This window comes from Pseudoliparis swirei, chromosome 7 (assembly GCF_029220125.1).
Source record: "Pseudoliparis swirei isolate HS2019 ecotype Mariana Trench chromosome 7, NWPU_hadal_v1, whole genome shotgun sequence".
Taxonomy (NCBI): domain Eukaryota; kingdom Metazoa; phylum Chordata; class Actinopteri; order Perciformes; family Liparidae; genus Pseudoliparis; species Pseudoliparis swirei.
In genome coordinates, this window is record NC_079394.1 from 18651625 (window position 1) to 18673794 (window position 22170).

At 43.3% G+C, this 22170-nt stretch overlaps 1 protein-coding gene across 1 annotated transcript in view; it reads right to left on the minus strand.

Moving 5' to 3' along the window:
* Positions 1-3997, minus strand: part of LOC130196093 (eosinophil peroxidase-like) — a 34162-nt gene extending 30165 nt beyond the window's left edge. Inside the window, exons 1-8 of the mRNA XM_056417959.1 lie at positions 3987-3997; positions 3689-3744; positions 1765-1852; positions 1439-1614; positions 1226-1349; positions 874-1003; positions 565-771; positions 60-417 (exon numbers count right to left, since the gene is read on the minus strand). Of these exons, the coding sequence (XP_056273934.1) occupies positions 60-417; positions 565-771; positions 874-1003; positions 1226-1349; positions 1439-1614; positions 1765-1852; positions 3689-3744; positions 3987-3997 (1150 nt within the window). The remainder of the gene's footprint in view (positions 1-59; positions 418-564; positions 772-873; positions 1004-1225; positions 1350-1438; positions 1615-1764; positions 1853-3688; positions 3745-3986) is intronic.
* Positions 3998-22170: the final 18173 nt, after the last annotated feature.

The window sequence follows — 22170 nt, forward strand, 5'->3', positions numbered from 1 at the left end:
TACTTGTGATGGATTGAACACGTTTAGTATTGGTTCATCATTGTTTGTGCAACACTCACCAGCCACAAAGCAGGGCACCTCCTTGGCCTTAGTATTAGTAATGCGTGCCCGTGTGGCACACATGTTGGTAACCATGGAGGAGAAGGGCAGGAGCTCACGTCTGTTGTCAGTGAACTGTCTGTTGACTCTCAGCAGGCCCAGATCGGAGGTGAGGTCTCGTAGGAAACGAGCTTTAGTGTCGTCTGAACCGTACACCTGACCTGCATCAAGGAAAGCTGTGAGCGCGTTCATCTGTTGACGGACGGTGCTCGCTCCAAACTTGTTGCCAAAGTGTCCAGAACCACAAGCTGCTGCTGAGCGGAAGAAGGGGATGCAACTCTCAGAATTTGTACCAAAGCGAGGGTCTTCGTTGGGAATCTGTTGAGATGACAAGAATCAGTTAACATTGTGTGTGTGTGTGTGTGTGTGTGTGTGTGTGTGTGTGTGTGTGTGTGTGCATGCATGCGTGCGTGTGTGTCTGAGGTGTATTCATGTCTTTTCTTGTGTAATGCAGCAAACATTAACCTGGATGGGGAAGCAGGGCTCTGTCCGTTCACAGCTCTTGTCACAGTCAATCCCATTACTGAACGAGCGAATCACAGGAGAGGTAGGAGTCAAGGTCAGGTCATGATCCGTCCACTGGCCGAACATTGTCACCATGTGAGTGAAGAGTGGGTCGCTCTCCACATCAGAGTTTGCTGTACGCAAAATTCTGTTGGACACTTCTCTGACCTGAGAACAGGATGTGGACAATGAGCACCTTGGTGAAAAGGACTTTTTCAACTGCAGGTATTTCTTTTCTCATAGTCAGTGAAGATGATATTCTGATGTTACCAAGGGAAGAAGATGGTTGTTGATTTTGAGTTTAGGGTCCCAGCCTTTGGGCAGAGAGTTTCCATCCTGATACTCAGCAGGGAGCCAGCGGGTGAAAGGTGTGTTGGAGGATCCCCAGCGGGGGTTAATTCTAGACAAGAAAGAAATCATACTTTTCTTCTTTTCACACATAGGTGGACCATGCACAGCAAGTAGCAGGGATTGACACTTATACATGCTGTTGTTTTCCCATTTTTAAACATCTTTATTTCAGATAAGAAAGGGAGAAAAACTGATTAAGTATTCGATTAGCTGTGGACATATTTGTAACTTCATTTTTTTTTGTTCTCCATCAATCGTAAAATTGCCTCACCTGTTGTTGCAGACACCGGCTGCAGTGCGAAATTTGTTTAAATCGGGAGTAGTTTTGCAAGAAGGGATACTAGAGCAGCCTGTCAGCGCAGCAATGACCTGCAGATTTTCCTCAGAGATCAGATCTAATGAAAAGAGATGAGAAAAAGACTTAGCTGTGATTTAGAGCCACCTGTATGAAAAATTCAATGAACATTTTTGTTGATAAACTTACCTGTGGCATTGAAGGAGCGTTTTTCATTTTTTTCCAAAGACCTCTTGATGATTTTAATGGTATTGTCCATATAGTCAGCAGCACGCACAGCATTACGGGTTTGCCCAACAGGCTGCTTCACCAACCGCAGGATGTCTGACGGACTCACTGCATTCCTTCTCACGCGCTCAACGCTCCTGTATTGTGTGGAGACATCAGATTCATGAGTTATTGCTTCTGGCGCTGTACAACTTCCAGTTTTATGTATTTTACACTTCCATGCTGTGCCTGGGTTTTTTCTAACACTGCAGAACTTGTGTAGCAGTTCAGTAGGGTTGGACACTTACACTCTTCTAGAGTACGCATAAGCGGAGTCCACCATGGTCTTGGCTTCAATGACAGCTTTCTCAATGACATTTCTGCTCAAACTTGGTTCTGAAAGCACAAAAGATCTTTTAGTTAGTCAACTCTCTGCTTTCTTACAATCCAGTCACATTTCACTTTATTTTCTCTTTTTTTCTTAACCATAGAACACAATCGTCGAGGGATTGTGAGTGGGTCGAAGGTATAGGAGTGTTGTCATCACAGTTGTCAGTGATGCAGGGAGACTGCCTTCACCGGACAAGGCTCACATGCCACAGGAACGGGTGGACCGAAGAAAAAGTTCCCAACGCAATTTTTTTTCCCAGGAATTTTTCGTTACGGATTCCACATTTCTTCACACATTTTAGAGCCTTTTTATAATTTTATGATACCTTTTTTTATTTTCTGAGACATAGTTTAGGGGGAGTACTTCAATGTGTCACATTTTGTTGTAAAAATTAACATATTTTGAAAATAAGTATTTTTTATCGAGTATATTATATTGGGTAAAATATACCCAACGTTAATTATGGTGTTACTAACTATTAGTTAGTGTTCTCGGGTTAATATTGATATTTTTCTTTTATGGATTACTGATGCTATCATGCAGGTATCTTTCATGTATTATTACAGCAAAGCACTAGGAGGAGGAGGTGTATTTTAAACACATTTATATTAACTGTATTTAATTTAATTTGATAGAGGTTTTACTCACCAGCATTCACGTTGTTTTTCACACATAGGTAAAGAGCGATCAGGCACAAAACCCCCCTCATATCTGAAAAAGATGAACATGGTCCTGTTATATACACACTAATCAAGACACTAATAATAGTAAATATACAAGACGGCAGGTTGCCATTTGCAAGTGTGAAAAAATGCAATAAGAAAGTAAAAAACTTAGACGAGAAGCTTGAATGATACCTGTTATATTTAGTATTTCCAACTTTCTCCAGTTGCAGTTTAGAGTTGGTGTCCATATTTATAGGTTTCCAAGTTCTGAAGCTGGAGACACCCCTTTGCCACACCTAATAGCCCAGCGGCATAGTAAAAAATACGAAACCAATTGTTCAAATTGTTCTAAAAGCACCAAAATTGGCACACATGTAGATTAATACATTCTGAACAATTTTGGATATGGAGGCATTCAAGATTCTCCCCGTAGCACATTTGGCGGCCATTTTTTGAAAATGGCCGCTATTTACCATTAGCGTCATTGAATATGTACCATAATTTGTCTTTTTGTGGATGCTAGAGGTGATAAGTGTGCTAGAGGTGATAAGTAGTGTACAATTACACATACTTGTGTGCTTACCAAATAAAATGGCTACCATTTTACAAGAAAAATGAATTTTACTTTGCAGCGGCAGCGGTGGTGGCAGTGATGGCGGCTGCAGTAATAGTATAGTGTTGATAGTCATGGTACTTGTAGTAGTAGCTTGTGGTAACATGGTGGTGTTTTGTGTCTTTGCAGGTGAGGCTTTGATAACCATTCAACTGGTGGTGGATTACAGCAGCAGCAGCAGCACCACCTGACATCAGAGGCGCGTTGTTCCAGACTGCAGCCATGGCAAAGAAGTTCCAACTGGTCGATACTTTTGAGCAACGTACTCCCACAACACCTCCTGAGACAAACTGGAAGCTGTGTCTTGTATGTCAAGAGGAGACAACAGAGTCACTTGTGTGCCCAGTACTGTCTAAACGCCGAGACCCTGGGAGTGGATACACGACAATGGCTGCAAACTTGGTCAAGTTTGATGAACTAGGAAAACTAGAAGAGTTCTTCAGGCATGAAAATCAGCAATGCCCTCCAGCTTTATCTGACGGAGGGAGACTGTACCTAGGGAGCAAGAGTGACTTGCTGGTGTGCCTTGAAGGCCATGCTGAGCCTCAGTCTGAAGCGCCTACTGTCACTGCTGTTGTCCTCGATGGAGCAGTAATCGTACAGATGTTGAAGCCGGGTACTGCCAACACGTTCGAGGAATATGCACAGCAAGTGTTCATCCCATACGTTGTACAACAGCTCCAACATGTATCACGTCTTGACCTTGTGTGGGACAGCTACAGAGCAGATTCCCTGAAGGCATCAACCAGAGAACAGCGTGGAAAGGGAGTACGTCGGCGTGTTGTCGACTCGGCAGTCATACCAGGAAATTGGCAAAGTTTCCTGCGAGTTGATATCAACAAAGTGGAGCTCTTCAGCTACCTCTCCACCATGCTTGCAGAGTCCTTTCAAGAAGAAGGCAAGGAACTGGTGGTCACTGATGGGGAGCAGGTGATCTGTGTTCCACAGCAAGAGGACGTCAACTCACTCGCACCATGCAACCAAGAAGAGGCAGACACTCGCATGATGCTACATGTAGCCCATGCTGCACAACATGGTCACCACCAGATACAGGTTCGAACAGTAGACACTGACGTCGTGGTCCTAGCAGTGATGGTAGTCCAGAAACTACCAGCTGGAGATGAACTCTGGGTAGCCTTTGGGACAGGCAAGAACTACCGCTACATGTGCTCTTCCAATGTTTCATGCCATCACAGGGTGTGATACTGTGTCAGCCTTCGTCGGACATGGGAAGAAATCTGCCTGGGCAACATGGAACACGCTGCCAGAACTCACTGATGCCCTGCTGAGTCTGGCAAATGCACCCACAAGCATCCAAGAGGATACAATGCATGTCATCGAGAGGTTTGTAATACTCCTGTATGACCGCACAAGCAAATGCAAGGACGTCAACAAGGCGAGAAAGAAGCTCTTTGCAAAGAAGAGCTCTGTTCAGAACATCCCGCCAACTTACGCTGCTCTGGAGCAGCATGTGAAGAGATCTGCCCTTCAGGGTGGTCATGTCTGGGGCCAGGCATTGGTACCAGAGCCCGTGCTCCCTCCACCAACAGACTGGGGCTGGCATCGGAGTGATGATGGGCCCTACACACCACTCTGGACCACACTCCCTGAGGCATCCAAGATCTGCTATGAGCTGGTGTCTTGCGGATGCAAGAAAGGCTGCAGAAACCGCTGCAAGTGCAAGAAGGCTTCACTGCAATGCACGGGTCTGTGTTTCTGTGAAGGCGAATGCCAGTAGATTAGGACAGAAAATTTGCTAGCCAACATTATGATCTGTAGACATTCATAATCCTGGTGACCAGATTTGAAAAGTTCAGAATCATAATTAACATAGTGTGGCAAAATCTACGTTATTGTATTACATGTATGTACTGCAGGATTACACAATACTGAAAGTTATTGTATTGGCAACTGTTTATTGTGTCCTCTTCTTGAAGCCACTTAGATTTGTTCATTTATATTAGATCTATCCATAAATGTATAACTGTAAGTACTGTGCCTAGAGACTGGGCTTTTGGTCGACTATATAACTACAATCTGACCATACTGTAAACTCCCCGTACTCTGTGTATTATTTTGACTACCATTCCATTGCAATTTTGCCAGCAATTTGAAATAAAAAAGCAACTTGAGCAATTAAAGTGTGTTCCTGAAATCATGTACTGGTTATTAGAGGTATTATGTCATTGAGTATTGGAATCTTCATCAAATGTCCACTTTTTCCACAAAATGGCGGCCAGTTTGGGGGCCATTTTTGAGAAGATTCATCTAAATATATGTTAAACACTTATTGATGTTAATTCTGATGTAAAAAAAAGGAATTTTGGCCCATCTAGCACCATACTAACGACACATAATGAAGTCTATGTAATGACGCTAATGGTAAATGGCGGCCATTTTGAACAATGGCCGCCATATCTTCCACAGGGCTAATCTTGAATGCCTCCATATCCAAAAATGTTTAGAATATATTAATCTACATGTGTGCCAATTTTGGTGCTTTTAGAACAATTTGAACAATTGGTCTGCTATGCCGCAGGACTATAAGTATTATTTGTTTGAGATGTTTCCACAAAAGATGACCATGTGGTTTAACAGGAAACTAAAATACATTACAGGTATTTGGCACACTGATGCGGAAATAGCATTATATAAACATTAAAACAATGTGAGACTATTGCACGTTAATGGTGAGGCGTTCAAAGGGTAGAATGTACAGTTATTTTATTGTTAGTCCCGGCTGGATTACATTAGTTTCCTATTTGTTGTAGAGTTCAGTATATAAATCTTTCAATTTCTTTTGAATATTTCTGATCATTTTATGCCTCATTCTGCACCAAGACTCCTAAACCAAATGTGGCAAATGTTGTCCAGACTCTGGACACAGCCATATCTGGTTTATTAATGTTCAAGCGCCAACACAATATCATATTTATCTCATGTCACACAGAAATTCTCAGCTGTTGATGTTTTCTGTAATGACCTGCGTGATGATGGTGTTGTTGCTGCAAACAGGAACACAATGGTATGTTCATGGTGTGTTCACACCGTGAGTCATAGTTGCGTCAGCCAATCAGCGTTGAGCAGCTCCGCTCGTCATCGTCCTGCGGGTTTAGAAAACTGCCACTCACCGGAGACAGATGGACAGGCGCTCCGCAGCGGAGATTGAACGCCTGTAGTTGGTGTCTACCCGAGAGATCCTGGCACCGACCCGAGCCAACAGGTCATCAAACTGGCTAACGTTTAGCCTGAAGTAGCGCTCGAAGCGGCCGTCATCCAGACGCAGTTCCTGGAGGAGCCGGTGAAGTTCACCATAACTCTCGCTGTCAGAAGCAAAACTTTATTTGTCACGTGTCATCTTCAGTAGGCTACCTCTGATTGGTTGTTCTCTTTGCGCATCAAAACAGTGACAGGATTAACCCTATAAAGTCTGCACATGACAATACATATCACATCATATAATGGAGAACATATATTGTGTATGTTAACAGTCTGATATCCGTTGTTTGTCAGTGCTCCATGATAACGGCTTCTACAGGGAATATGGCCGAAGAGGTTTTTAATGTCCTTATTGTGCGGGGTTTTTTTTTAAGTATCGGTTCAGGCACCGTTTATGCACCGGTATCGTTTTAAAAGTACCGGTTTAGCACCGGCAGGCACGTGCACAGATAGAGCCCTAGTGGTGCTCAAGCACCAGCCCTTTTGCCCTGGATGAGAAAAGTGCCCTTTTTGCTGGAAAGACATTTTTCATTCATCAGTATTTAAGAATACAAATGAGTCTCTGTAAAGAATATATATTCTAGTTTAGCATAGCCTAGTATTGTTTGCATAAATGTTATGTTATGTGGAAAATCACTGTGGAAGATTAGAAACTTTAGCAGGGCAGTCTGGCGCCTGACTGATCTGAGAATAAACAGTTTTACACTTTAGGAGGTTTTATGCACCCCTCTCCCCCGCACCAACGCTCATCCGAGAAGATGACTAGAACAAAGAGCTCTATATACTCTCAGAGCAGGAGAGCAACAGAGATATTCACTAGGCAAATAGATAAGACAAGGCCCAGATGGGCCATTATTCTCCTTTAGTCATTTATGGCCCCTCATTGACCCCTCTCACACTCTCATCTACTCTCACATGTGAAGAGGCCCTTTGTTTGAACGACCTTCTGAGAAGATCCAGGCCCCATTCCTGCACAGATAAGGCCCCGGAAGACGGCTTCAAAGAGAGGAACCAAGTAAATCAACTCTCTGGAAAATAAATTACTTACTTCTTCCTGTGTCACACTTCTCTACAAACATATGAATTCATTGGCTGGCCACAAGAGCCAATGAAGGAGCGACAACGGCGGAAGCAGAGGAACAAGAACCAATGAGAAGACACCACCCTCTTTTCCTCCTGACCAATCAGAACTGTCCCTGTTGACTATTTCAATGGCCGCACACTCTGAACCAGCATCCTTTCTCCAGCGCTGGGGCCATTGGTCACAGCTCTGGATTGGGGTCCATGCGCATGATTGTCTATTTGTATCCTGATTTTGAATAAACGCTTTATAGATTTAAAGTAAAAGTCTACCGCAGTTTTTCCCAGTGAGTACCGTCCAGGTGGTGTGTTGCTGTCCAACTCCAACATCTCTCTGTCATCAAGTCCCCCCAAATGTGTTTTAATATGCGACAGGGAATTTATTTGAGTTCTTGTCAGAATTTCGCCCCGACGTGCTCCGCGGCGCTCACGAGCCCCCCCCCCCCCCCCCGCGCCCCTCCCTCCTCCTCCTCCTCCACTTCCTCCTCCGCGCAGTGCTCCTCGCGCCACCAAACGGGTGCACCTCCTTCTCCTCTGACCGGCAGCACCAGACAAACAGGTCATGACGGTGTTTGTCCCCTGATGTTGTTTTGTGATCAACCACAACATTAGCGCTGCTGAAAACATGACGTCACAACTGGTCCGACGTTTCCGAAAAAAATAAACAAACAAAAACTCACGAAATCCGTGATTTAAAAGTCTTGTCCAGCTGTTTACTGACGTTAGTTATGTTTAGAGAATAGAGAGAGGAGAGAGGAGAGAGAGAGAAGAGAGAAAAGAGAGAGAGAAGAGAGAGAGATAATTCAAATTCCGTTCTATTCAACAGGGGCTAGTCTAGGATTTGCGTGGCCAGACTGAAAAAAATCATACGGCCTCTCTTATGGTGCGTTCACACCGGACGCGTCGGGGGCGGAGTTACGAGGAACGACAGGACCGCAGAGTACTTCCACTTGTTAGTGGACTGAGCTGCACTCCCACTGCGCTTCTCACTGCTCTCTCTCTTCTTCTCTCTTTGATTCGTGTCTCTGAGACTTTTCCACCAACGGCGGCAAATCTCCTCTGCCGTGAAACACATATGCCGGCGGTTGGTTGATAGTAAAGTACAACAAATAGCTAGAATAAAAGCAAATACATACATTCAAAACTTACCAGGTAGTCCCACGGCTTCTCCGACCTTGTTCCACGCTTTATCTTTATAGCTCCGGTTTCGGTTAGCATAAAGAGTTGTATCGTAAATTTCGGGGTGCCCACAGACGGCGACAATAATCTTTTCCTCCATTTTTTCAACCGGCAGGAGCAGAGCTGCTCAACGCTGATTGGCTGACGCAACTATGACTCACGCGTTTTTGCTGCCCGAGTTGGGAAATTTCAACTTGCGCGTCAACGAGCTGCGTCTGTTCGCTCTGTTCGCTCTGTTCGCCCCGCGACAAACCCTCTGTTCGTGCTGCTTCAAACGCGTCTGACGCGCTGCTCGCTGGGAAATACGCAGCTTCTACGCAGCTTCTACGCAGCTGTGCATTGACTTTACATGTAATCTCGACGCGCGTCGAAATTTCGACGCGTCTGGTGTGAACACACCATTATTCAGAGGGCCGGGCCAAATGTGGAGGCGGGCCGTATCCGGCCCGCGGGCCTTAGTTTGAGGACCACTGCTCTTGGCTGTTGATGTCTATCAATATCCCAGTAACAAGAAGACTGAGCCAACAGGCTAATATGTATATTTAGTGTGGCCAGTGTACAGCATAGTGCCTTTTCCCTTTGCATTAAATATCTTTTGCGGGTATAGTATTTGTATTAAAGACTTGGCACTGCGGTGACCAATCTGCATCAATCGCAGAATTAAGCAGAAAGGCGCCAGGAAAACCCTAAACAAAGATATAGTTTAGTGTTAGTCCCGGCTGGATTACATTGGTTTCCTCTTTGTTGAAGAATTCAGGTTAGAAATCTTTTAGTTTCTTTTAAATATTTCTGACCATTTTATGCCTCATTCTGCAACAAGACTCCTAAAACGAATGTGGTAAATGTTGTCCAGACTCCGGACACAGCCATATCTGGATCATTAATGTTTAGCACCAACACAATATCATATCAGCTCAATAGAAGTCATTTGAATCTCTCGTAGTTAATGAAGTTCAAAACCCATCACATGACTTTGAGATGAAGATATTTAATTATTCTAACCTTTAAAGATGTTTGACGTATCTGGGAGGAGGAACGTTCCAATGAGTTTGAATGGTTTTATAATTACATACAATAAACAATAACAAATGTCTGGCTTTCAACCAGTTGGGGCGGCTGCTAATTCGTATCGGCTTGTCAAAGTTGCTCCTATGACAGTAAAACTCTGTTTAACCCTTGTGTTGCCTTCGGGTCATTTTGACCCGATTCAATATTTAACCCTCCTGTCGCCTTCGGGTCAATTTGACCCGATTCAATGTTTAATGTCGGTGTTCTTTCGGGAGTCAACAAACAAACATAAAGTACCTCACACTTAAACTTGGAAAACAATATTAATTCTAATAATTTTCTTGAGATTTTAATAGCTGGGGTCATATTGACCTCAAGGGTAAAATATGTTAGTAAATATAAAGATAACAGGAGGGTTAAACATTGAATCGGGTCATATTGACCCGAAGGCGACAGGTGGGTGAAACATTGAATCGGGTCAAATTGACCCGAAGGCAACACAAGGGTTAAAACAACAAAAACATAAGTTACTTTATTTAGTATGTAACCTCCAACTATCTCAATGAAGTACAGTATCAGTCTTTCTCTGGTTAAACAGCTACATTATTTTAAATTAGATTTGATTGAGAGAGATAGAGTGAGACACAGAAGGCATGAGGAAATCCAAGATGCCAAACCAGAAAAGCCACCATGAATACCTGGTATTCATCTGGGTTGTTTGGACCAGATCCATTCAACAACCACCGTCCAATGAGATTAGGCTTTTCATGAGGGCCTTCACTCCGAACTGTCACAACATGATTCAGACAAGATGCCAGAAGTTAACAAGCCAAAAAAGAAATGTCAAAAACAAGGAGCGGTGACTTGAATCTGATGAGAAAAGAGACGTGCCAATGTTCACAAGAGAAAAACAAAACCAAGACTCACTGTTTTAGTATTAAAGTATAAAATGTAAGTTCTTTGTGTGGCTAAATGATTATCAACCTGGTTATGTGAATAATAATTTGGAGATGAGTATGGCATGTTATGTTGGGGTATTTCATCCATGACGGCTGTTAATTCCTGAGTGAGACAGGTGTCTGCTGGAATTTTGTGTTGGGGTATTATTGCGTCAGCAAGTTCGTCTTTACATTTGTCAACGTCTTGACTTCTTTTGTCTGCATGGTGTTGTTCTTTCAGGTACACTGCAGATGGAACAGGAAGGGAAGGTCATTGTAGCAGGACCGACGCCGCTACCCGTGGGTTTCCAGCACCAAGGACCAGCCAGGCACAGAGAGGTTTCGCTCAACGACATATTTATTCTGTCAAACCTCACACCGAGCAGACCGCCAAACATGCGCCTCTGCTCACTCCTCCTCCTCCACTCTGCACTGAGAGCTTTTATGAGCGCGGCCTCGGCTGCTGACTGATTGCAAATCACCAGCAGCCGAGGCCAAATTAGAGCCAGCTGCCACAGTCATCTACTTTGTCGAGTTTGTTTCCTCATATTTGGTTCTATCTGCCTTCGTTTGCAGTAAAACCTTTTTCCTGCAAAGAAGTGATGTATAAACTGTTTGAGTCCTCAAGATTTAAGAATAACCTGCTAACTCTGTGATTGCTTGTAGAGACAAAGCTGTTTTTGTATTTAGATGGGATTAATCATATGAAGTTATATTGCAAGTTCCAGACAAACTGATCATAAGTTTACATTTGTAGAAGACATTCGCTTCTATTTAGTTTGGTTTGCACCTTTGGGACCGCATGGTGCAAAACGTGTGATTAGTGCAGGTTGATTCTCTGCTAAACTCCTTTATGTATTATTTAATAGTCTGCTAGTTTGTTTCTTCCTGAATGTTTTTGTTCTATATCTCTGCAAATAATCTTTGTCCGAAACCATTTTTATGTATAGGTTCATAATTTTAAAAATGTCATATGATGTTCCACTGAAAAATAAGTACATACATTTGATTAGAAGTTAACATTTGTGGAATGTATTAATTTCAGCTTTGTTTGGTTTGCACATTTGGGACAGCAAGTTACCAACTGTGTAGAGCAGCACTAAACAGCCTCTCCAATGCAGGTTGATTATTTGTATGAAATAGAGATGTTGCATTATAATTAAGATAATTCCTTGAAATGACACAAATGAATTGTCTGTAATTGAAATGACATATTCCCATGCTAGTTCTGATGGCATTTTAAAGTAATGTTTCATCCAGTTATTGAAACAGCTTTGTTTATTCCCCTTTGTGAATGCATGATAATGTATATGTAGATGTATTTATGTATTATATATTATAAACATTATTTATATTATTTATATACATATTATTTTGATATATATGCGGTAATAACTCAACTTTGAAAACCCTTTTACCATTTTAAGCAACAACATTTACCTGTTGCCTCTTATTAAACCTGTCACGAATTCCCCACCTTCCTAGTTAAATTCATCCTGCTTACACGTTTAATTAACTCTCCTGTCATTCCAGATCCTGATTGTCCCTCATTCCCTTCACCTGGTCCTCACGCCCTTCTCACCTGCAGCCCATCCCCTCATTATTCCCTCACTATTTAGCTCCCTCACTTCCACTTGTCCTCTGCCAGATTGTCTTGTGTGTCACCGCCAAACTCTCCAGAGAGTTCCTTGTACTAGTTCTGATCTGCCTGTTATGACCCTGTTTGCCTGTTCACCCGACTTGAGATTTTTGCCTGCCCCTTTTGGATTTGTTGCCCTGTTTGACTGACCACCTGGTTTTGACCCTGCCTGAAAGATTAAGTGAACAGCCTCCTCCTGCATTCCTGTGTTTGTCGTGCTTTTGGGTTACAGTACCTGTAACCATTACAAATCCCTTTACAGACCACACACAGATGATGCTGATGAAACTGATCATTTACATATCATTGTTGTCAAACGGGTACTGCTATACTTTCAGAGAGGTGGATCAATTACATGGGTCTGAAATACCCTTTTCTGTTTAACTGAATCCAGTTGATGTGGTGGCATATTAGTTCATGTAAGAACTGTGTGTTAATGTTCAATGTTAATGTAATTGCTGAACCATTAAGCATTCATTACATTTCCTCAAAATGACGATCATATCTTAATGAGCTAAATATAGATTTGTGATACATCCTGCATTATTTCTAAGTGTTTTCTTCTTACTAAACGATTTTTTTTCCACCAAATGAATGTACAACGTCTCGAAGGAGATATTGCTGACTGAGCTAAACATAGCAAATGATCATTAAGTTTATTAAATATGGCGAATGGCTCCACTTGCTGCTGGCTTATACTTTAACAATACTGAATAATAGTAAATAACATCAACAGCATACTGTATGTTTGGTTAGTTTTTGATAACCTACTACTCAGTTGTTCTGCTCCACATGTCTGGAACAAAGTCCCTGAAAGCTGCAGGTCCCTCAACTCCTTCAAATCCAGATTGAAGACTTCTTTGTTGTTGCTATTAAATTGAAAAAGATGCAAGGATATCTAGCAATTTCTGCATCTCACTACTGCATTATATGTTTTTAACTGCATTGCAGTCTTTATTCTATTTCTTCCTTTTTGACTGTTTTAAATGTTTTAATGAATATTCTTAATTGTCTTTAAATCTTGTTTTCTTTTGTATTATGCGTTGATGCTATTTATAGTTTTATGTTAAGCACTTTTAATTGCCTTGTTGTTGAAATGTGCTCTGGGAATAAACTTGCCTTGCCAAACTGCCGGCTTGGCACTGGCGTGAGTATGTGATGTAATGACCCTACCTTTTTTAATATCTAGTTTTAAGGATGCACTGAATGTGCGCATGTCCTGTTAAGCGCAAGGCGAGGCAGCACCAACTGAGCTTCACCTCCGATTGCACAATCCCTCACAAACTGGGTTGAGCCGAGCGCATGCCTTTTGCTTTCTCCTTGTCACGACTGTAATGTTTGTAGACACTTGTATTATATGTCCTTTATTTCCATAGAACAGTGACTGTTTTGAGGATGGACGTAAGCCGCAGTGAATCAGTAGCTGCGCCTGGTGGAGGTGCGACAAAGTCAAGGAGTTGTTTGTCCAGAAGGATGAGTGGTCTTCATTTACAAGGAAAGATAGAACCGTGCACTGCAGTCGGCAATAAACTATTTATTTTGCATTACATTACATGTCATTTAGCAGACACTTTTATCCAAAGCGACTTACAATAAGTGGAATGAGGATGAATTGAGGAGTTGATGGCACATTAAAAGCACACGGTGGGCGCAGAGGATGCTCTGAGCTGCTAAAATCCGGTCATCAAATGTGTACCAATTACTGTACCAATATGTGTGTAAAGAATGCTGATATGAACATGAAAAACAACCCGTAGCTGCTCGGTCCGTGTACGTTTTGATCGTTTGTTTTTTCGTTTCATTCGGAATACGGAATACGGAAATAACGTGGTTTCTTCGTTTTCCGTTTCAAACCAAAAACGCAAAAACGGAAAACCACTTCTGTATTTCGTTTCTGTCTGAATCCAAAAACGACAGAACGGAAGTGCTTAAAATGAAAGTCAAAATAAAAGCCAGTAATATATATTCGTATTTAGTGTTCTATGATGCAAACACATATCAGGGTAACGTTAGAAGAATATTAATAAATCAATATAAAAAATAAACCCGAATATGTTAGCGACAGTGGTGACTACAGGCTGTTTAATATTCATGTATATATGTAAACAGCAAGAATCAACTTGTCACTTAATCGTTGCATTAACTTGTCACTTAATCTTTGCATTCTTTAATTCAATCAGGATTTAGAAAACACCACAGCACCGAGACAGCACTGGTGAAAATTACAAATGACCTCTTAATGGCAGCAGATAAAGGACTCCTCTCTGTCCTGGTCTTGTTAGACCTTAGTGCTGCATTCGACACCATTGACCATGACATCCTGTTACAGAGACTGGAGCAGTCGATTGGCATTTCAGGCACGGCACTAATTTGGTTTAAATCCTATTTATCAGATCGATCTCAATTTGTATTTGTAAACGATGACGCCTCGATAACCACCAACGTTAATCACGGAGTTCCACAAGGTTCTGTGCTTGGACCAATTTTATTTACCTTATACATGCTTCCTTTGGGCAATATTATCAGGAAACACTCCATAAACTTTCATTGTTATGCAGATGATACTCAACTATATTTATCGATAAAACCAGAGGAGAGCAACCAACTCGGTAAAATTCAAGCATGTCTTAAAGACATAAAAACATGGATGACCTGCAACTTCTTGATGTTAAACTCAGACAAAACCGAAGTAATTTTAATCGGCCCTGAGCACCTCAGAGATCAATTATCTGGTGATGTGGTTTCTGTAGACGGCATTGCCCTAGCATCCAACACCACTGTAAAGAATCTTGGCGTTATCTTTGATCGGGACTTGTCCTTTAACTCCCACGTAAAACAAATCTCAAGGACTGCATTCTTTCATCTACGTAATATTTCAAAAATCAGGCACATCTTGTCTCAAAAAGATGCAGAAAAATTGGTTCACGCTTCGTTACTTGAGACTGGATTACTGCAACTCCTTATTATCAGGCTGCTCTAATAAATCTCTTAGGTCCCTCCAGTTGATCCAGAATGCTGCAGCTCGTGTTCTCACTAAAACTAAGAAAAGAGATCACATCACTCCTGCACTAGCTGCTCTGCACTGGCTCCCAGTAAAATCAAGAATCACTTTTAAAATTCTTCTCTTAACCTACAAAGCCTTGATTGGTGATGCACCATCATATCTTAAGGAGCTTGTAGTACCATATTGCCCCACTAGAGAGCTGCGCTCACTAAATGCGGGACTACTTGTAGTTCCTAGATTCTTAAAAAGTAGAATGGGAGCCAGAGCCTTTAGTTATCAAGCTCCTCTTTTATGGAACCAGCTTCCAATTTCAGTCCGGGAGGCAGACACAGTCACCTCGTTTTAAAACCCTTGTGTTGCCTTAGGGTCATTTTGACCCGAATCAATATTACACCCTCCCCCCGCCTTAGGATTAATTTGACCCCATTCAATGTTTAATGTCGGTGTTCTTTCGGTGGTCAACAAACAAACATAAAGTGCCTCACACTTAAACTTGGAAAACAATATTAATTCTAATAATTTTCTGGAGGTTTTAATTGCTGGCGTCAAATTGAACCCAAAGGGTAAAATATGTTAGTAAATATAAAGGTAACAGGAGGGTGAAACATTGAATCGGGTCAAAATGACCCAAAGGCGGGGGGAGGGTGTAATATTGATTCGGGTCAAAATGACCCTAAGGCAACACAAGGGTTAAGAGTAGACTGAAGACTTTCCTCTTTGACAGAGCTTATAGTTCGGGCTGAATCAGGTTTGCCCTGGTCCAGCCCCTTGATATGCTGCTATAGGCTTATAGCTGCCGGGGGATGTTTTAGGATGCACTGAGTACCTATCTCCTCTTTTTTCTCTCCTTAAGGATGAATTTTCATCTCTCAATCACACGTTACTAACTCTGCTTTCTCCCCGGAGTCCTTTTGACTTCACGTCTCATGGGGTCATCGCCATGAGACGGCATAGATCCTATCTGCCTGATGGATCATCGAGGTCTGGGTCGTGGAATTCCTGCTCCTGACTACGCCACTGTCCTGTTGAGACTCCACCCACTGTTGAGACTCCGCCCACTCCTCCTCCCCACCGCCATCTGCCTGATGGATCGTGGAGGTCTCCATCGTGGAATATGCCTACTATGAACTATTCATACACTCTGTCACATTCATTGAATGTATTTAAACTCTAAATCTGTCCTTCTGTACACATTACATCTTTTGCATCTGTCCATCCTGGAGAGGGATCCTCCTCTGTTGCTCTCCTGAAGGTTTCTTCCCTTTTTTTCCCCCTGAAGGGTTATTTGGGAGTTTTTCCTGGTCCGATGTGAGGTTTTGGGGCAGGGATGTCTATGTGTACAGATTGTAAAGCATATACAAATAAACTGAATTGAATTGAATTGAATTGAATTACGTGTCACATCCTTCCGCAACATCACAAACATTAATCTAGCTGACCTCACAACAGGCATTGACAGTTTCCCCATCATCACACACCCCAGATCATCTGGTTAATCTTTACAATGATAGTCTCCATACTCTGCTGAACTCACTTGCTCCCCTCAAAACCTGGACTGTCTCGTTCCCCCACTCTGCCCCCTGGTTCTCCCCTCACCTCCGCCAGTTGAAAGCCAAAGGACGTCAGTTGGAGAGGCTTTCCACCAAAACCGGACTCACTATTCATAAACAGATGCACCATGCCCACATCCTCCAATACAAAGATGCCCTCTCCTCAGCCAAATCCCAAATACTTTACAAACAAAATCACTGCTGGTGCTGGGAACACCAGGACCCTTTTCTCAGTGGTCAACAATTCGTTCCGGCCCCTTGATTCCCTTCCCCCTCACTTCGACTCCACTGAACACTGTAACTCCCTAGTGTCATTTTTCAACACTAAAATAACGACCATCCATCAGCAACTGACCCCTCATACGTCCAGTTGTCCTTCTCCTTTTATTCCCCGCCCCCCTCTCTGTACCTCTCTCCTGCTTCCAACTCCCCTCTGCCATCGTTTTATCAAAACTCATCCAGACTTCCAAGCCATCCACCTGCCAACTCGACCCCCTACCATCCTCCCTGGTTATAACCTCCCTCCCCTCTCTGCTCCCCTTGAAAACAGCCATCATCCATTCCTCCCTCACCTCTGGTTCTGTCCCATCACCTCTCAAATCCACTGCTGTTACTCCATACTCAAGAAAGCTGGTTTAGACCCCAACATTTTCAATAACCTCCGTCCCATTTCCAACCGACCATTTCTCTCAAAAATCCTAGAAAAAACAGTGGCATCTCAGATTCAGGCTCACCTCTCCAACAATAACCTCTGTGAACAGTTCCAGTCCGGTTTTCGCCCCCGTCACAGCACAGAAACCGCCCTCATCAAAATCTCAAATGACCTCCTCATGGCAGCGGACTCTGGACTATTATCAATCCTCATCCTCCTCGATCTGAGCGCCGCCTTCGACACAATCTCCCACACCATCCTCCTTGACCGACTAGCCTCCATTGGAATTTCAGACACACCCCTTTCATGGTTTCACTCATATATCTCTGGTCGTACTCAGTTCATTTAGTTAAAATCATTCACATCACATCCCTCCCCCCTCTCCTCCGGTGTTCCCCAGGGCTCTGTCCTTGGTCCTATCCTGTTTATCATCTACCTCCTCCCACTTGGACTCATTTTCCGCAAACATAACATTCAATTCCACTGTTACGCGGACCCCACCCGGTCTCTCAGGTCTGCCTCCTCCATCAACCTAACCGTCCCCCCAGCTCGTCTGTACACCATGGGGTCAAGAGCCTTCAGCCGCTCTGCCCCTCGCCTCTGGAACTCCCTCCCCCCTGACATCAGAAACATTGACTCTATCATTTTATTCAAAACTCACCTAAAAACTCACCTTTTCAGGCAGGCCTATGCCTGACCTGTTCCCCTCTTGGTTGCTCTGCTGCAGACTGTTCTGCTTTTTAACTGTTCTGCTTTTTAACTGCTCTGCTTTTTAATTGTGTCCATTTTTGTATGTGTTGTACGGCGACCTTGAAAGGCGCCTTATAAAATGAATGTATTATTATTATTATTATTATTAACACAGTTCATAATATAGATTAATCAAAGTAATGTGTCTGTGCAGAGTTGTTGCTGTTATCATATTTATATTTCCACCTCATTCTGCTGTTTCTTGGACGAACACCGCAGAGCCTGAATGACGAGACGCAGAGTAAAGGGTTCACCTTTATACCAATAGATGGCAGAATACCATACCTCAGTGATTGATTTGTCACACTTAAATCCAAGGGCGCAGACTATATGAATTGGTTCTATTTACATATTTGGTACCATGTTACCTGTCTCGTGACCCCTCAGAGTGACCTCTGGACTTGGGTTGGGAACCAATGCAACTGATTACCGGTTATTTATCATGTCGGACAAACCATCATGGCACTGTTACATAAAAATGAAGTTGCCATCCAATAACACTGGTATGAAGAAGCCTGCTTTTGGTATACATTTAATTCATTTGACCTGACATCACAAAAGGTTAAAGGTTACATTTAGCCTGAGTACACTATTTTGGCCTTCATGCGGGTTTAAATGATCAGATCCCTTCCAGGTAGCATGTGTTTGTGATTCTATACAGGCAGCAGGACACGTCTGCTTTGATTAAAGTTAACAAAGTCAAATGGACTTCTGTTGGGGCTTTATGAGTCTTTATACACCAAAGATAGGACAACTACTAACAAATACTTTGAGAGCACTATTGGGGTCTCCAAACTAGTTAACCATAATAGTTCAGGGGGACCGGTGACGGTCTCCCCGTCGCGTCCAGCCTGACGCTGGTGTGCTCCACACGGGTTCACGCAGTCACACACGGCGCATGCCTCCGCTCTCAAAGTTAAATATGAGAGGCTATCGTAACCTGCTGACAGGGCGGAGTCACCAGAGAAGTTCACAACAATAGTTCTTTTCAATTTCAATCGGCTCAGGCACCGGAAAGAAGCACCGAAATGTGGGTTGCGTTTCGGTCCGGGTAATACCGGTTGTATTGGAACCGGTACCCAACCCTAAATATTATTTTTTTTAAACACAGCTAATGTCTGAGCTCTATAATCACACAGCAGGAAAAGACATCAATGATAAACAAGCAGAGCGTCAAAAACAATCTGAGCCAACCAAGTTGGTAAATCAAATAATACTAAACACCATTTTTACCTGAGCTTGTAGCAGGTATGAAGCTTTAGTGGAAGCTCAGTCAGGACATTTCATACATCTGCCTTCTTCACTTCACTTTTCATTTGTGGACAGACGAGTGCTGTGGTTTGGAACATCTCTTGGAAGCCAAAACTTTGATGTTGCAAATCATGCAAGCAGATTAACTGCAGACGGAAGAATCAGAGGAATTGAGAAACAGGAATACAATTCAAATACAGGAATGTAATCACAATGCAATGCCACCACTAATTCAGAAGGCTTCCACTCTTAGGGGATTATTTAACTTGTCATACAAAATTAAAAAATACCAACGATTGTCTTTCTTTGCTAATCTAAAAGTGTGCAGATGTCATTGGATCAGATAGAAGTACATGTGACCTGCTGCTCTGGGCTAAACAAGGTCATGACCTGCTGCTCTGGGCTAAACAAGGCCATGACCTGCTGCTCTGGGCTAAACAAGGTTATGACCTGCTGCTCTGGGCTAAACAAGGCCATGACCTGATGCTCTGGGCTAAACAAGGCCATGACCTGATGCTCTGGGCTAAACAAGGTCATGACCTGATGCTCTGGGCTAAACAAAGCCATGACCCGATGCTCTGGGCTAAACAAGGCCATGACCCGATGCTCTGGGCTAAACAAGGTCATGACCTGATGCTCTGGGCTAAACAAGGCCATGACCTGATGCTCTGGGCTAAACAAGGCCATGACCTGATGCTCTGGGCTAAACAAGGTCATGACCTGATGCTCTGGGCTAAACAAGGTCATGCCCTGCTGCTCTGGGCTAAACAAGGCCATGACCTGATGCTCTGGGCTAAACAAGGCCATGACCTGCTGCTCTGGGCTAAACAAGGTCATGACCTGCTGCTCTGAGCTAAACAAGGCCATGACCTGATGCTCTGGGCTAAACAAGGTCATGACCTGCTGCTCTGGGCTAAACAAGGTCATGACCTGATGCTCTGGGCTAAACAAGGTCATGACCTGATGCTCTGGGCTAAACAAGGTCATGACCTGCTGCTCTGAGCTAAACAAGGCCATGACCTGATGCTCTGGGCTAAACAAGGCCATGACCTGCTGCTCTGGGCTAAACAAGGTCATGAACTGATGCTCTGGGCTAAACAAGGTCATGACCTGCTGCTCTGGGCTAAACAAGGTCATGAACTGCTGCTCTGAGCTAAACAAGGCCATGCCCTGCTGCTCTGGGCTAAACAAGGTCATGAACTGCTGCTCTGAACTAAAGAAGGTCATGAAATGCTCATGTACATGTGTTAGTGTTACCTGGGGAACACAATCGCCTTCTTGAGGCCAAAGTGCTATGTGCGATGTGATGTAGTCAGAGGGCTAAGACACTGACAGCAGAGTCACAACAGAACAGGTTCCATGTTGATGATGATGACAGTATAATGAAGGTTATAGGTGAAGCACAGGTGGTGTTGTGACTGGGTGCTAACTGAAGAGAGGTTCACTGAAGGCTGCTTAATAAGAATAAACAAACTTTCTCTTTATTTTTCAATCGTCAATATGTATTGCCTGGTGATCATCATATCCTCACTCATCCATGTAGGAATGTTTATTTCTAAAATGACACAAATAAAACAAGTAAATACATGATGTATACAACTGTGCTGGAAATTAACCATGAACATTAAATATCAGAGGAAATAAACGGCATTAAATACATATGTATCAATAACCTAGTATTACATACAGGTATACTGCTATCTAGTCGTCTAAAGGTGAACCCCGGAGACTCAACAGGGCCATGGCATAGTTGGTAGTAGGAATATTCCACGATCCAGACCGTGATGCTCCATCAGGCAGATGGAGGTAGAGAGGAGGAGTGGGCGGAGCATCAGCAGAGCCATGGCATCGGACCCAGCCGTGTCCGATGGATCCTATGAGACGTGAAGTCAAAAGGACTCCGGGGAGGAAGCAGAGTTAGTAATGTGCAATGGACAGATGAAAATGCATCCATAAGGAGAGAGAGAAGAGGAGAGAGGTGCTCAGTGTATCCTAAACGTCCCCCAGCAGCTATAAGCCAATAGCAGCATCTCAAAGGGCTGGACCAGGTGAACCTGATTCAGCCCTAACTATAAGCTCTGTCAAAGAGGAAAGTCTTCAGTCTATTCTACATGAGGTGACTGTGTCTGCCTCCAGGACTGAAGGTGGATGCTGGTTCCATAAAAGAGGAGCTTGATAACTGAAGGCTCTGGCTCCCATCCTACTTTTTAAGACTCTAGGACAGTGGTCCCCAAACTAAGGCCTGCACATTTGGCCCGGCCCCCTGAACAATACCAGAGACGCATTATGATTTTTTTTCCAGTCTGGCCACGCCAATCCTAGACTAGCCGCTGTCAAATAGAACGTGTGAAGATCCCGGAATGTTTACATTTAGGCACCCCTGCGATCGTCACACTTTTTCTGTTACAAACTGACCCCGGCCCCCATCAGAGAAGGGACAAGTTATTTGGCCCTCACAGGAAAAAGTTTGGGGACAGCCTGCTCTAGGAACTACAAGTAGCCCCGCATTTAGTGAGCGCAGCTCTCTAGTGGGGCAATATGGTACTACAAGCTCCTTAAGATACAGTATGATGGAGCATCACCAATCAAGGCTTTGTAGGTGAGGAGAAGGATTTTTAAAGTGATTCTTGATTTTCTGGGGAGCCAGTGCAGAGCAGCTAATGCAGGAGTGATGTGATCTCTTTTCTTAGTTTTAGTGAGAACACGAGCTGCAGCATTCTGGATCAACTGAAGTTAGCCTACCTAAGAGACTTATTAGAGCAGCCTGATAATAAG